General features: G+C 39.3%; 1 protein-coding gene across 2 annotated transcripts; it reads right to left on the bottom strand.

Annotated features, from left to right (window-relative positions):
• Positions 1 to 36: 36 nt before the first annotated feature.
• Positions 37 to 16,864, bottom strand: slc49a3 (solute carrier family 49 member 3). Of its 2 annotated transcripts, none has more exons than XM_028589370.1 (10): positions 16,456 to 16,864; positions 10,426 to 10,584; positions 8,608 to 8,824; positions 8,108 to 8,184; positions 6,377 to 6,514; positions 5,865 to 5,981; positions 4,559 to 4,711; positions 2,512 to 2,669; positions 2,128 to 2,231; positions 37 to 1,428 (listed from the first exon to the last, which is right to left on the bottom strand). In XM_028589370.1, the coding sequence occupies exons 1-10, from the start codon at positions 16,615 to 16,617 to the stop codon at positions 1,253 to 1,255; spliced, it is 1,461 nt and encodes a 486-aa protein (XP_028445171.1). In that variant the 5' UTR covers positions 16,618 to 16,864; the 3' UTR covers positions 37 to 1,252. The 2 variants fall into 2 exon arrangements, 1 of the variants encoding a protein (XP_028445171.1); XR_003693545.1 differs by having other exon boundaries at positions 1,405 to 1,428; positions 2,128 to 2,194.
• Positions 16,865 to 17,127: the final 263 nt, after the last annotated feature.

The raw sequence follows: 17,127 nt of genomic DNA, 5'->3' as shown, positions 1-17,127 counted from the left end.
AAATGGGTCAATCCCATCTTAACATACAGAATCAGCACTGAATTAATTCCCTTTATTGCACAAATCCCACAACCGTAGAAGTAATTTTACAAATAAAAGCCATTAAAAAGTAGTTAAATGGTGTTATGACAGTTGTTATAGCCACGACACAATGATAGTCACACTTCAATTAACCCAGAATGTGATTCAAGGTACAATTGTATTAAGTTTGGTTAATCTGCTCATTAATACAGCTAACTAACCAGATCCTGAGATCCATACATTTAGCTTTCAGAAAACCTGACTAGTGTGTCAAGTTTTTATACACTGTATTAAGAGTCAGTAAACCGTACCTTTTTCTAGTGGTTTTAGTAAAAATGTGCTGCTGATGATGTGACAATACATGGAGTTATTCTGAACAGTTCCAGGTGGAGTCTGGCAGCAGAAACTGATCCAAAACGTTAACAGTCAACATCAGGTTTGGTTGTCAGTCCCTGAGAGTCCAACAGAAACCAGTTTTTCTCTGCACAGTGGCCGAAAATAGACCCGATCGCAATGCAGCTTCAAGTGTTAGGAGTAGTTCATATGTTCGGTGACTGCTGGAAGAAATCCTGGGAACAGCAACAAAACACTGAAGCGTTCAGGAAACGTAGTTAAACCGTATCTCTAAGAAAAGATCTACGCGTACATTTTTCCAGAGCAGGTTCTGTATTGAGCTGCAACTCGTTTTGGTTAGACCACATTTTCTCCCCTATTACTACAATCATTGTTAAAAAGTGACCTTGTCTCAAGGCAACGTGAGAAACCAAATATCATCTCATACACATGATCAGTACAGGAATGTTTTTACTTCCATTCAGAGAGTTTTTTTTCCCAACTCACTGGGATTTTTAGAATGTGGCGACAAAACTATTTACCCAACTTCCACCCTACAAACTACGTTTACGTGTAAAAAAAAAAAATTATAAAACCTATCAATGCAATCTGCTGAGTTTATTGACGCAGATATAATATTCTGTGGTTTTACTTTAACTGTCAGTAGCAAAAGAATTAATGTAGAATCTGTACAAGTTTGGCCCCAATGTCATACAAAAGAATCAATGGTTGGATGTCTTGATAAAATAACTATGAATCTGAGGTTACCAAAACCATAAACCTTTCTTCTTTGTTTCATACCAAAGAGAAACTGTCTGAGTGGTCGCTCATAACTCCCGGTGTGTGTGTGTGTGTCTCTCTCTCTCTCTCTCTCTCTCTCTCTCTCCTCCCAAGCCCCTCAGCATGTTGCCTTCTCCACACTCGGAATGCTTTCAGAGACTGTCGAGACGCTGGTCTTTTTGGTCCCGTAAGTGGCCTGTTCTTCGGCCAGCAGGCGTCTGTATGGTGTGTGGAAGAAGATCACGAAGCAGCAGGTGAAGAAACTTAGCAGTCCTGCCATCACAAGCATCGGCACTGAGGGCGAGAAATGTCCAGATTAAGGTACAACTTTAAGGTACTCAACGTGCCTAATAGCCTACGTTTGATAGTAAAGTTAATGTCCTGGAGGATGTGTGGTGGCCTGTATAAAGCATCTTGTACACAGAGTAACTCCATTAGTGAGATGTAATGTAAGCTGTCAAATGTAAAGAAAAAGCTTTCTTTTTAAAACCACTGCTACATTTGTTCAACTTCTTCTGTCAAACCCACTCGCAATAAACATGTTATGTGGCTATCAATGATTGATCAAAGTGCATGAAAAACACTTGGGTGACTGACTATGGGGGGAAATCTAAATAAAATATGAAAGAATGCATATAGTGTATGGTCTGAGATTATGTCATAAATATGTGAACTTTGCCACATCACAAAAGTTCTTGTTTTATTTTTATGTTTGCATTGAATAGATAAGGCTGGAAATTCACACAAGTGGAAGGAGTTTCTGCTCCCTGCCTGTAGAAGCACTAATGTGCAAGTTCCACCTACATATTTACATATAATACATATTTTGTACTTTAATACCCAGAAATCTTCAAGTTGAGGTCAGTGGGAGTGTGGCGCTCTGAATCAAAACAAATCAAAAAGACTTGGCGCGTCGGGTTTGATTCCCACCAAGGTTGCCGCCTTTTTTTTTGTTTTTAGATGCTCCTGGCGGTGTAACATTTTATGACCTACCCTTCCAGCTCAGGACTTCACCCCCGCAGGTCGACAGAGGAGAGTCTGCGAGCCGTTTGGTTAAAGCCTGAAGGAGGAGAATGTAGAGAACACACTGAACCTGTCTGGTAGGATCACAAGGAAACAAGTCAGGATTAATATGAACGCGTATGTAAATCAAATCCAGGAACTAATCACGTTTATTTTTCTTTTAAAATAGATATCAAAAAGACAGGTGGAAATTGGTTTTACTTCAAACTGCTGTCAATGATTTTCCTTGAGCAGAAACACAGACGTGGGGATAACATCCGGGTAGAAATGTCTTTAAAGTCCACATTATTTTCTATTATAATACCAATCTGCCATACTATATACTGTGTGTATGTTTTGCTCAGACAGTAGTACCCCGATACGAAGACGAGTCCGGCTGATGTGGCTTCTCCAACGGGATATGAACACTCCACAGACAGCTCCATGGCCACCGGGTAAATAGAGAAACCGAAAAAGCCCAAAAGAGAGCAGACGGCAGCCACGGCGGCTTTCTGATGCGGCAACAGAGACACCTGAGAGGAGGAGAGCAGCTCTGAATATCACAGTATCAACAGGCCAAAATATAAATTATGAAATCAAATGTTGCATTCATCTTTCCTACAAATCTTTCGTGATCCTTTGCTATTTAACAACGTCCACCTCAATGTTAAGATATACATAATATAATAGATGAATGTCCTTTTCATATAGTGAACAAGTGTTGCCATTCGGCTGCTCAGTATTAATTAATTAATCCAGTTTTACTCGAGTTCATTAAAGGTCCCATGACATGGTGCTCTTTGGATGCTTTTATATAGACCTTGGTGGTCCCCTAATACTGTATCTGAAGTCTCTTTTATATAGACCTTAGTGGTCCCCTAATACTGTATCTGAAGTCTCTTTTATATAGACCTTAGTGGTCCCCTAATACTGTATCTGAAGTCTCTTTTATATAGACCTTAGTGGTCCCCTAATACTGTATCTGAAGTCTCTTTTATATAGACCTTAGTGGTCCCCTAATACTGTATCTGAAGTCTCTTTTATATAGACCTTAGTGGTCCCCTAATACTGTATCTGAAGTCTCTTTTATATAGACCTTAGTGGTCCCCTAATACTGTATCTGAAGTCTCTTTTAGGTGGAGGGTGGGGGTGTGGCCTTGACCAACTGCCACTTTGCTCGTTTGAAAGCCATGATGTCTCTCTCTCATGGGTGGGCCAAATTCTCTGGGCGGGCAAAGCAGAGAAAGGAGAGGTAACCTAAACTAACCTTGCTCCTTATGACCTCATAAGGAGAAGATTCCAGATCGGCCCATCTGAGCTTTAATTTTCTCAAAGGCAGAGAAGGATACCCAGGGCTCGGTTTACACCTATCGCCATTTCTAGCCACTGGGGGACCATAGGCAGGCTGGGGGAACGCATATTAATGTTAAAAAACCTCATAAAGTGACATTTTCATGCCATGGGACCTTAAAATATTTCCATTTGCTACTTTAAACAGTCTGATAGCGCTTTGTTTTCAAGGTATGTTTGAAATACCGAAGAAAACTTAAGAAGAAGCTAAAATAGGGCCCACTGTTTTTTACGGTCTTATGGTTTCTTCTTTGGTCGTTCTTTTTTAATATGCTTTTTTTGTTTCCTTATTGTACTCACTAGATCACTTTAAGGAAGACAATAGTGTTTCCCTGATTACTGTACATGGAAAGAATGACAACAAAGATCTCCCTTCAACATTGAACCTTGACGATGCGTTGGGATATTTCTATATCCGTTTAGATTATTTTCCTTTAACTTGATAAAGTGGCTTTATTTATAAAGTGCTTCCTCTCTACTGTTTATATACATCCAGGGCTTCTGGAAAGAGAAAAAAACTAACTTTATGTTGTGTGTGTCCTCTGGGTAACCTGGCATGGTGATTTTATTTATACTGAACTTAACAGAACTGCTGCATTCGCATCACAATAAAGAATAGTAACTGTCGAAACACATTGACGAACATCAAACATTGTGACTGTTGGCATTCCCTTTGTTTGTTCAACCTTCAAAGTCTGTCAAACATTGTAGACGCGCACTTATATCGTCTTCAAAAAAAGAAATCTACCTGTGAAATCTAACTGAACGTTTGCTGTGAATGTAGAGGTTTGTGTATTATTAATGTTTATTTCTGTACATGTAGAGTTACCAAAAGGTAAGATGTTAAGGGCATGTTCTGAAAGCAATGTGACAGTTCTAAGTTACTTTAAACTGCAACAACCTTATTAACAAAAAAACGACCTTTTTAAACAACTGTTCAGAGTAAATTAACTAATAACCGTCTCAAACTCTCTCACATCTTGCCAGTGCCTTCTCTCCTGCCCACTCTCCTTTAAATAAACTAGAAATACAAGATGTGGAGCTTCAAACTATTCCCGTCTGTTGTTCTCACCAATGAGAAGGCGATGCATGAAAGAGCAGTGAAGCTCATGTTGATCTTTATGGCCTCCGTGAACTTCTTGGTCTTGTCGACGTAGAGACCGAGAACAGCGGCACCCACGATGCCAAACACGATGAAGAGAGCGCCACAAACGCCAGCAAAGTCCTGCAGCAATGAGAGTCAGTCACAGGTTTATCATTAAAGTCTGCATCCAGTATGTAAAATAATTTAAGGGTTTGTTTTCTTTCCTTTTGTTCCATCAGTTACTTAAAGGGTAACTACTGTTTTGTTCAACCTGGACCCTATTTTCCTATGTTTTTGTGTCTAAGTGACTGATTGGAACAACAGTCTTTGACATTGGTCCAGTTTTAAGCGAGATCGCTGCAGTCGGCAGCGGAGAAGCAAGCTACAATCTAAGTTAATAGGACAATATCCAGCTTGTATTTACCTTCACAAAAGTGCTTGTTTTGCCACTGACCGGCTCAGATTAATATTCTAAGTGTCTGACAACATTATGGAAACAATCTCTGCAGAGATAGACTTATTTAAAACCTCAGACTTTTTATTTCAACCAAAACTAGAGTTGTGATGGTTGGAAAAGTGGAAAGACGACCCAAGACGGCTTTTCATAGTTTTATTTTGTTTCTGTCGACTTTGATTGAATTATATTTTACGATGCTAAAATGACTGTTTATTTACATGGTGTCTGGTGGGTTTAACAAGATTTCGCAGATGTTTTGATGTTTAAAAAAGGATCTTACTCTTTAACAGAAAGGACAACCTCCTTAGAAATCTTTTCCATAATGGTTTCAGACAGTTAGAATATTAATCTGAGCCCATCAGTGGCCAAACGAGCACTTTTGTGAAGGTAAATACAAACTGGACAATTGCCCTATTAATTTACATTGTAGCTTGTTTGGCTGCTGCCGACTGCAGCGATCTCGCTTAATACTGGACCAATGTCAAAGATTATTGTTCCCATCAGTCACTTTGACACCAAAACATAGGGAAATAGGTTGAAAAAAACAGTAGTTACCATTTAAGATCCAGTTTGCACTCTCAATACCTATAGTACATACTTGTGCATTTTTAAAGCAAATAACCAATTTATTTATTGCTCAATAGTCTTTCTTCCCAATTTTCCCCACTTACACAGTTTACTGGCACACAATTCATTACTGTGTAATGGGTTTAGACTGTAAATCCACTAACATTTATTATCAAATATGATGTCTGGTGTTGCTTTTATTGCTCAATTGATACCAATTGCCCAATTAATACCAAATTGTTCCTCATGGAAATCAATATGGTGTCTTACATTGGTGTATCCTTGCACACACAGGATCTGTTGCAGCAGCGTGGAGAAGCAGGTGAAAACAGCGACACCCGAACCGAAGCACAGCAGCAGGATGAGGTAGGCTTTGTTCCTCAGTAACTAGAGGAAAGGGACACAAGGATTTGTAACAGAAACCTTACGGGAAAATAAGGTCACCACAGCAACAGCATTCAACCAGGGAAACCGAATATCAGCACGCACAGAGAACATACAATTGGCAAGAAAGCTTAAAATAAAGTGTTAATTTATGTAAATCTATTTGGTCTGTAAAAAGTGATGGATGTTTCCAGATGGTTTGGGTAATCATTTTACCGTTCACCTTCACTTAGTTTGTTTAAAACCTGACTATCTGGCCATGCTTGATTCTTGTCCCCGTAGAACATATTTTTGGCGATGTTGCCAGATCTTAGCAATTAACTTGTTCAATGTTATTAAAATCTGCCTGGCGCAGACTCAAGTTTGGTTCTGAGTTGGTTACCTTCCCATGTCCTCACCAGTTTGATCCCCTGTATGAACGGCTCCGAGCCGGAGGACTCGGCACTTGCTGACGGTGGCGTGGGGGGGGAGCTGCTCCGTATCCCCACCGTTGCTAGGAAACAGATGAAGCATGCCGGGGCCGCGTAGGCAATCAGCTAGGAGGAGGGATGAGACACACATAATGTGATGATAAATGGATGTTAGCACCAGAATTCAAAGACAATCATTAGCAGGTGAGGTGCCACAGAGCCTGGCAGTTTTCTGTGTTACCAGCTGCAATCCCACAATGCCCTCTGGGAATCCTCCGATTCTAGGCCAACTGGTGTATTTTTTTCCCTTTTCTTTTTGACAGTTTGGCCTTTACTGGGAAGTTCACAGTAGACAGTGACAGGAAACATGGGACACCTCATTTCAATAGAATAGGAAGATTTGGATAAAAGCGTTACCTAAATGACATGTAATAGGCATTCATATCTAGACATCTAAACTCAACATTTTGTTATGCATTCATAACGACTTTCCGTATTCACACAAATTGCTAATAAATGCTTGAGCAGTAGTTCACGTTGGTCAATGGATTTCTCATTAAAGCTACAACAATTGATTTTTGACCATAGAAACATGGCCCTAACATTTTTTTTTCAAATAGTAGAGCTGTTTTGGGTGACTTGTTAGCAAACAGTTGCATTTATTCGGAGTGGTGTTTGTCTCCATGAATGGAAGTCCAAAATCCCTTCTCCTTCTAGCTCTGGTTTGGTGCCCAATAGTCTCGCTAGTCTTGCCAGAACTTCCTCCACAGTGCTGCATAGAAGGGTCTGGCTAGTCCACACAGCATTCTGGGATGGGAGAAAAACATGCTCTGGTTTATTGGCATTTGATTAAAACAATCAGAATCGTCTTGGGCGGCGCTAAGCTTCGCAAAGAGCCGCGGGAAGGAACTTGTTTTTGTGAACGTGCGTACGTTCAAAAGTTGTTTTCGTCGTGCAAGAGAAAACTCAAGATTGGACAATACATGCATCCGGCGGAATTTCGTGCGGCACCTGGAAGTGGAACATCAAGGATATAGACTAGGTCTTCAACAACTCCCCAGGAAAGAAATCTGACTCTAATCTGCTAAATGATACACTTTCTTCACCAGCTACCTGCTAACCTTAAAAAATACCGATACTGTGGCCGGTTAGCTCGGTTGGTGGAGCGGGCGCACATATGCAGAGGTTTGTTCCTCGATGCAGAAGGTCAGGGTTCGAATCCGACCTGTGGCGGTTTTCCTGCATGTCTTCCCCCCTTTCATATCTCAGCTTTCCTATCCGATAAAGGCAGAAATGCCAAAAAACAAATAAAAATAAAAACAAATACTGATATTCAATAATAATAATAATAATAATAATAATAATAATAATAGTTTGTTGGTCTGCTGGTTTAATATGCATCTAACTGACAGAGTAGGCAACCGTTGCTCATTAACCACTTCTCCCACCTTTTCTTAAAAGATGAAAAGTGGTGCGTGATATAACTGGTGACTATCAATTCCCCACACAGGGCAGGAAATGCTTTTGTCCATTTTACACAGGTGCACACCAATTCCACAATTCATAAGCCAACCTTTTGAGGCCACAATCCTATGGTTCAACTGGCCTTTAATGATGGCAATGTTCAGCCAGCTTCTAAACAGCATCATAACAGTACAACTGAAACCTGACCAGACTCCTCATCAGTGGATTTGAAGACTTTTTCTTAGTTCAGCTCACCAGGGTTGGGATCTGTGTAGATGTTCGAACTATCAGGGGAGAGATGATGTTAGCGAGCAGGAGTCCCAGCGGATTGGCTGAGGAGGGAAAAGAGAAGTGTAATTAAAAGGTTATTCTGGTTGTTAAGAATCAACACTGTTCCCTGTTTCAGTCGTCCTAGACCTTTTAAGTTTCCGGGACGACATGGAATATATGAAAACGGTATCTTCAAGAAATAGCTCATATTACTCATATCTTTAAAGAATAACAATTACTACTAAAATACATTGTATTACACTGGTTATTTCTCTTTGGACAAATCTTTCAGTTTGCTGACATGCAGAAATCTAAGTGCTTCCCCGCACTTTACAGCACGTGCTGAAACTAAATCAGTTCCTACTTTTTTTTTGTTACACAGCACCAAATCTGGGCCAACATGTTATGAGGCCCTAACACTAATGGAAAATATTATTTAACATGTAAAACTGAATATCTGTAATGATAAATAGTAAATCACTCACACATGGAGGCGATCATGTTAGCTGTGGCACGCTGGTGGTCAGGGAACCAGAGAGCAGCCAGCTTGGTGGGGGTGAAAATGATGAGGGGCTGAGCGATGGCACCAAGGGTCTGACCCACCATCACTGCAGCGTACGGGATTGTATACTGGTCTTCCTCAGATTTCCCAAAGAAGCGCACCAGGCCTCCGAACATGTTCAGCCAGGCTCCCAGAATCAGCTGCAAAGTCAACATGGCAAAAGGTCAACATGTGCGGTTTCGGATTTAAGAAGTAATCTACACTCTATCCCCCCGTCTTGGGTACTAACAGCTTAGGTTTCCGCACTTCTCAGGGTTCGTTTTTTTTCTGTTGATGAGGTTGACGTTTGTGTAGCTGGTGCTCTTGTCTGTTTTAGTTTGGTCACTGTTGATGTCGCTCCTCATGTTTTCTACGGTTATTCATCTGTTTACTCCAAACTAAATATGCAACTGCTTCATCCTTTCCCAAGAAAGAGCTCCTAGACTTAATGTGTTCACAAAAAATGGAAACTTGTGTTATATCAATCTGCAAATGAGAACAGGCAGAGCAACGTGACATCATGACGTTGTGTAAACATGCACGCCATTTTCTAAAGCCAAGTGGCGTACTATCTGTACGCATTTTGAGCTATCCGCGTCCGTCTCCGCCGTAAGTCATCCGCGTGTATGTCTACGCTTCTACGCCGGGTGTAATTCTACCGTATACAGCACGTTGCATTTGGAGCTATCTGCGTGGATGTCTACACCGTATTGACAATGAGGACATACGTCATGGAAGGTTGCTGTCACGTGACGATTTGGGAGGCGTCTGAGCCCGCCCGCCATTTTGGGATCCTACGCTATCGGTTGCCAGGTTTAACAGTGTAAGAGCGACACCGAGACGGAGCAGGAAAGACGGCTCGAAGAATTAGCATCGTGGCGAATGGGTTGGGTTTAAGAAAAGAAGACCGGGACGGTTGGGTTTAGGAAACGTGACACGCAGGACACGATCCCCGTCTCCTGGGTGAAAGTCCTGTGTTGTTTGACCCAACCTACCTACGTGGATTTTTGGACTTTCATACTACTCGCTACGGCTGAATTGACATGCAATCGCAAGGTAATGGAAGTCAATGGAGGCCAAATGGCGTTGGTAAACACGCTCAAAAGCGATTATGCGTCTTGATAACACGCCAATAATGGCATATGAATTGGCGTGTCATACATACGCCACTTCATGAGATCAGTCTGGGCAGAGAAACAATTACTTCTATTAAATTGTCACAGGTTTACAGTATTACACCAAACCGATTCTATACCCAGATCTTAGAAAAATGTATCCATCATTTATCACATTTTTTGCAGTTATTATTTTGTAGATGTATGTACTGTATCTTGTTATAATCATTTCAAGTTTGAATGTCATTTTGTGATTTTTTGTGTGCATTTACAATGCTCAAACAATAAACTGTATGGCCACCACCATGCAGACACTGTGTCCAACTCTATTTACACCATTTCCATTAAGATCTTCTTCTTAAGGCCCTGGACTGTTTCTTTCCTCCACACTTCTAAAATTTGTGTTGCGGTCATAAAAAAAAACAAAAAAAAACTAACCACAGATCCCAAAGTTTGCATTGGCTTCTACTGAAATCTACGTGGATCTACGTGTAAACACACAAAACAAAAAGAAACCGAAGAGTATCAACTCATTTCCTGTGATACGCTGGTCCATTATAGTCTATCAAGCTAAATGGCTGTAGTCTACGGTGCAAATTACACAAGAGCCCCTGGTGATGCCTCAGTTTTCAGAGTGAGGCGCGTACCGTGATCCGTAGCCCGAGGGTGTCCAGCATCCATGTTGTCCCAAAGCTGAGCGGTATGGCCACCACCATGTAAACCAGTGACAACCAGTTGATTTCCTCCAGGGTGACGTTCAGAAATTTGGCAGACTCGTCTGCTACTGGTGCAAAGGTCAGCCATATCTGGGAAGACACATGAAGAGATCGGTTCAAAAATGAGGTCTGTAATTTGAGGATTGGATCTACGGCTGGGCGATACGGGGAAAATTGGATAGCATGATATTCTTTACTAAATCCATCCATGTTGATATTGTGACGCTATTGTTGGGTTGACTATTGGTGCTTTCCCAAAATATTAACACACAGAGATTTGTGATGAATAATCATCAGTAATGTGGATATAATGACTAAGTGGGTAGCCAGAACAGTCTGTGAAAAGTACATCACTTCACTGTAATGCAGCCTTTAAAACCAAGAAAAGACAACACTTATGTCATGTTACGATATCTCAAATCTAAGACGATATCTAGTCTCATATATCAATATCGATAGATTGTCCAGCCCTAATTGGATCAGTTCTTAAAGACAGATATAAGATACACATTTTCTATGACAATTACATTATTTGGGTGGGTGCCTTTGCGTATGAAGTACTTTCAAACTGCTTTTACATCCTCAGCATTCTGCAGAAAGCTTAATCTAGGAGGCCCAAATTATATGAATTAAGAATAAGTTTTCCTTTTGGGGCTGAATATTTTACAGACACAACCATAACAGAAATAATGTTTCAATATAGCACCTAAACATTACAATAGACAAACAAAAAAATTAAATATCTCAAAAGGATTAAAAAAAAAAAAAAAAAAAACTGACGACAAAGTCGCAGCGTAGCTACTGGTCACATCGGTCTGTGCTGGTCAGTAAAATCTTCAAATTTGGAATACCAGTACATGGTATCTCTTTAATAAATCCTTGATAAGAGTGGCGTTTCACTGAAACCAAACCAGGCAGGATATAAGCCTGAATACCCTTTTGTAAATCTGCTGTGAGTTGACCCCAGTCAGCATTTCAAAATAAATGTTGACTCCGTACCCAAAAAAAGAAAAAAAAAAAAAGAAGGTACAACTGGATGCTTATTTTAGCAGGATGCCAACACTGAACTTTCTGTTTTTGCTTTTTAGTGGTTTCAGTTTATTTGGGCCACACACATTTATTTATTTCAGCAGCAAATCCATGAAATGAGTGTACAACAGACATTTTATTTTCATATTGCTAATTACATTGTTTTTAAAGTATGCTGTAGATAATAGATGAAAGGATGTCTACAGTCTTTTAGTCTTTCATACTTGTTTTCATGTTCAGTAATTTTAAGATTAAGTAATTTATGTTAATTATATGTGATATAAGAACTGATCACACACACTGGTTATGCAATGTATAAGGTCATATGGTTTGATCTATGGATCTCTCTTTAATTCGCAACTGTCAATAGAACATATTTACCCCAGTTTTTTGTTTTGTTTTATCTTCTTAGTGGTCAATCACCAGTTGCATTTTAGTGATCAGAGGTAGTCATGGACACAAAGAGGAAATGGCAAGACTTGCTCAGCTCATGTGAGAAAGAAATGGTTTCTATGATTCACCCCGGCTCGTTCTGCTCTGATATGACACCAGTTAACATGCATGTCGTTCTGCCGATGGAGATACAACAGGACATGTTCACGCTACTGGAAGAACTGGGTGAAAGGGACAATACTGCCATTAAAGCTGAAGAGGTAAAAAAATAAAATAAAATAAATAATAAGTCCATACTTTATACTACGATTTCACTACATGTTAGAGGGAATTGTTGTACTTTTCACTACAAATACCAGATCCAGAACAAAACGGACTAAAAAACTACTTTTTTCTTCAGGCAGTTAAATGCACAAACACTCCCCCTCTCCATTTCCTCCCTCTATAAGATGAATGTGCAATAAACCCATAATAATAATAATAATAATAATAATAATAATAAACCTCATTTTTTGTAAGTGCAATAACCTTGTATACTGCATGTTAATAGTGCCACCTTATCATGTTTATTTATCTTGATTTGTATAGTTCAGTACTCAAATTGTGCCATTTTATATTGTTGTTTGTTATTATTATATTTGACTATTTAAATTTGGCTATTTTATATTTCTGTCTGTTACTTATACTGTCAGACTAAAGAGCTGCTAAACTGTGTTTTGTTGCTGTGAAACAATAACAATTTGATTCTATTTTAAACTACAATTATTGGCTACTTTTCAGATCAACATAAATAAAACAGTATGTATCAGTTTATAAAATATGCATTGTTGTAGATTAAACTACCCAGCACTTTAAGTTGTTAACCTTGACAACATCATACTGCTGCTTATACGTTAATAAAACAGTATTCATATTTCAATAGCACTCTTCTGAATTGGGACATTTTGACATTGGGACTTCTACTTTTGATACGTTAGGTATATTTTGCTGTGTAAACTGTAGATTTTAAATGCAGGGATATGTATTTTTTACACCGTGGCATTGTAAAAGATCAATGTTAATACCTCTTCCACCACTGGGGTTTTGTTCAGAATTTAAATGAATGTAGAGAGGATCGGAGTGTAAATTGGTTAAATGTAAAACGGTCTTCACAGCAACACATCTGAAAAAACACAACACAATAATGACATCCTTGTTATTAGAAATAGATACAGAGTTTGCATTTGTCTGCAGAAAAGTTACAAATTTTACTTTAACACTTTCAAAACATTTTGGGATATTGGATGTCCTTCCTGTCTGCTTGCTGTAGTAACCTTATCTCCTAAATGTCATGTAAACAAAAAGTCTGGTTTCTGTTACTGGGTGAGGAGAAACCAGTATTACAGCTACATTTCTGCAGGAGCAACTTGAGTTCTTGGTTATGTACTGGCATAATTTGGTGTTTAACTTCCTTTAACTGGTGTGCTTCGGCGCATATGCATGACAAAAAGGCCTAGAACTATGCAGAGTTAACATAAGCTAGTTATCTGATTTGAACACACAATGCCAGTCCTGTCCCATACAGGGTGAAATGCTTGGAATTTCACATTTTCACACATTCCTCCTTTTCTTATTCTAGAGATCTGTTCTGTTTAAAGAGAAAAGAGTTTACTGTCAAAAAGATCAGGTTGTCTGACTGTCCGGCGATGCTTTTAGTCTCGCTTTGCCAGACCTTCCTCCACAGTGCTGCGGAGGAGGGTCTGGCGGGTCCACACAGCATTCTGGCATGGGAGAAAAACGTGCTCTGGTTTATTGGCATTTATTTAAACCAATCACAATCATCATGGGTGGCGCTAAGCGACGGACGGAGCAACGGTGCCTCTGCATAATCGCCTCGGGAAGGAACTTGTTTTGGTGGAACATGTGTACGTTCAAAGGTTGTTTTAGTCGTGCAACAGAAAACTCAGATTGGACAGATAGTCTAGCTAGCTGTCTGGATTGACCCTGCAGTAGGGCTGCTCGATTATGGAAAAAAATATAAATCACGATTATTTTGGTCAATATTGAAATCACGATAATTTAACACAATCAATCGTTGACTTCTGGAAACAAGTTGCAATTATTGAACTTAAGAAACTGGAAAAAGTTGAATAAATCAACAGTAAAAAAACACAACTGTGAAATTTGCCTCAATACCTTTCCTATTTAAACTTTATTTTTTCATTCAGAACACAAGAGAAAATAAGAGTTTACTTGCAAAACGTAATGAGCTAATTAATAGTTTTTCTCAATTATTCTGTTTTCGTGATCATTGGGAGCCTAACTCTTAATCACGATTAAATTTCGATTAATTGCACAGCCCTACCCTGCAGAGACCTGAGGAGCAGTTAACCATAGTCCTCATAAGACCGGAGTTTAAAATTCCAACACAAAGAAAGCAGAAGGTAACGAACATCCGGCCGAAAAGAGGGACATCGAACGGAATTTCCTGCGGCACCGGAGCAATCCCGGTAGCGCATCCCACTATGGCCATGCCAAGACCCGCCCTTCAATAGCATTCACACACTACAATTGGCCAGGCGTCCATGCTTACATGTACAGGTCCTATCCCCTGACCAATCCCCTAACCCTAAACTTAACGAGGTGAAATACCTTAGTAACCCCAACCAATCGAGCTGCTTCGTAGGGCGGGTCTTGGCGTGGCCATAGTGGGATTCGTAATTTTGCATCCCGGAAGTGGAACGTCGTGGATATAGACTATGTGATGCTTCAAAGCCCTCTGGTGGTCTGTTTATGACAAAACTTGGATGCATCTTGGCTTAACTTAACAATATTGTTTCATTATGACACCACCATGTCTCTGGTTTCCACTAGTCGAGTTTCATATTGTATTGAAACCACAATGCTTTATGCAGATGCAGACACCTAAAAAGAAATCCAGTATCAGCAGTCGGGCTTTATTATACAGTATATATTAACATAATCCATTGAAAAAGGACAAGATTCACATTCAAACCCAGTGCAAGTGCAAGATAATGAGGATTATGTTGGTTTGATTTGTGGTTATTATTTTTAAAATGATCGGATTATTATTTTCATTACAGTGGTATTAAGTCATGATAATAAATGATGATAGATAAATAAATTATAAAAGAAAAGTCTATGACTTTAATGTGGTAAAAACAAATAAACTTTCTTTGTATTTAAGAAAATAAAAATGAAGCCAAACTTCCACAAACTCAGTGCTTTCGATTCACAATTTGTTTGGTACTCAAAACGTACTGATGTTCAATACCTTTTTATTTTATTTAAATTTCATTCAAATACAACAGGCCTTTCTACATGATGCTTCCTGTGGTAAGACACTAACATGCAATGTTAGTATGATACTGTAAAAAAAAATCCTACCCTGTCTGTCTATCTGGCTCATCAGCTGTTATTTGCATCCCATTTTACATCCTGAATGACTCTCTGCCAGCTGAGCATCTTTTGTGAGTGGGAACACCAGCCCCGAGACCCATGGGAGCTGGAAATAGGCGAGGGAGGGCTCAGTTAGCATTACTGAGATTGGCACACTTGCCTCCAGGCACACTCTGCTTTTCAATGACAATATCCCTGGGGAATAATATCAAGTTCTACCAAACATAGGGAGGCATCACATGTCATCTACCCACACTGTTCACAACCACACCTGCCATTTAACTTGAGAAAAGAATCCCAGATATCTGAGAAAAGGACAACAAGCTGTCTATTTCCTCATGTTTAACCCTTGTGTTTTCCTCGGGTCAAATTTGACCCGTTTTCAAAGTTTTTATATCTGAAATATGGCTTTCTTTGAACCAAAATGTCCAAATATAACATGGATGCATGGATCTATGTTGTATGGATCTTTGCACGTAAAATTAAGGATTACTTTTATTGAATTTTGGGTGTTTTATTCAATTTCATAAACATGTTTAAATGGTTTTAAAACAGTATCGTGACCAAACTTTGACATAAACCAGCCTGTGATTCACTTAACATCCTTTGATCTTAACTATTAGTCAAAATAATTCATAATTTCTGTTTTTTCAACTCCAAAATTAGGTATAATGTCATATAAATTAGGTTTAAGGACCATGAATTTAAAAATAAAACGTTTTAAAAAGTGTCAAAAGCATAAAAAAGGGAAGACAACACAACACAACGGTTAAGGGTAAAATCTGGTAACATGTTTATGTATGAAAGAGATATCTTGTTGTTTTTTTGGCAGAAACGGTCTTCCATACTATAGCTACACTTTTAGTGTTAAAAAAAAGGACAAGTTTTTCAAAAGTATCTTTTGATTCGTGGTCTTTTCGAACCATAAAGAAAAACATTTTTTTAATGGGAGATTGGTGTATTAATTCCTTTTATTAAAACTGATAATTTTAGGAGGCAAGCAAATGTTACTGCATATCGACCCAACTTGGTATCGGTCATTAAAATTAAATGACTCGTACTTTATTGGAAACACTAGCTGCATTTGGTTATAAACCGACAGGTAACGTTAACGTTAACCACAATGTTTCGCTAACTCACCGTTGCGTTGGAGCAGTTTAACAGACACAGCACCAGCAGAACAAACCACCTCCTCTTGTAAACTTTAAAAGACAAAAGTTTCTTCAGTTCTTGGTTTGGTGTCTTCGGAACATCAGAGGAAACCGTCTGAACTTCGGAAGAAGATTCGGCACCATCCTCCATTATGTATTGACGGTGTTGACAAGTTAACCTGTTAAACTGGGTAAGGTTAGCTAGCTAGTAGCTTTAGCTAATACTGCAAGCAAGTTACACATTTCCAAGGCATTGTAAAATTTATGTTGGCGGTCACTGGTCGGTAAAATCACGAGTGACCACTTAGGAAGAAGTCGACAAAACACCGCTTCATGTTTCATTAGCGCCGCCGGGAGCAGTGTACCGGTAGTTGTAGCTAGTTGTACTGTACCAAAGATGTTCTATGAACAAGATGATGAACCACTCTGTCGTTAAAACAACGGCCCGGGACATCCACGTTTATAGTTGTCTACAACAACTGTAACAGTCGAGCCCCCCTATTTTTGATTTCAGGGACCTTATATCTCACATACAACTACAAAATATCAAGGATGACAAAATAAAGACAGACATTCTTTGAAAGTCATTGCTTTGAGAGAGTACGGATACAGGACTTATATGGAGAGAGGACTTAGAGAGAGAGAGAGAGAGAGAGAGAGA

This window comes from Perca flavescens, chromosome 10 (genome assembly GCF_004354835.1).
Source record: "Perca flavescens isolate YP-PL-M2 chromosome 10, PFLA_1.0, whole genome shotgun sequence".
Taxonomy (NCBI): Eukaryota; Metazoa; Chordata; class Actinopteri; order Perciformes; family Percidae; genus Perca; species Perca flavescens.
Note: the sequence above shows the minus strand (reverse complement) of the source record. Positions and strands in the feature narration are given on the sequence as shown.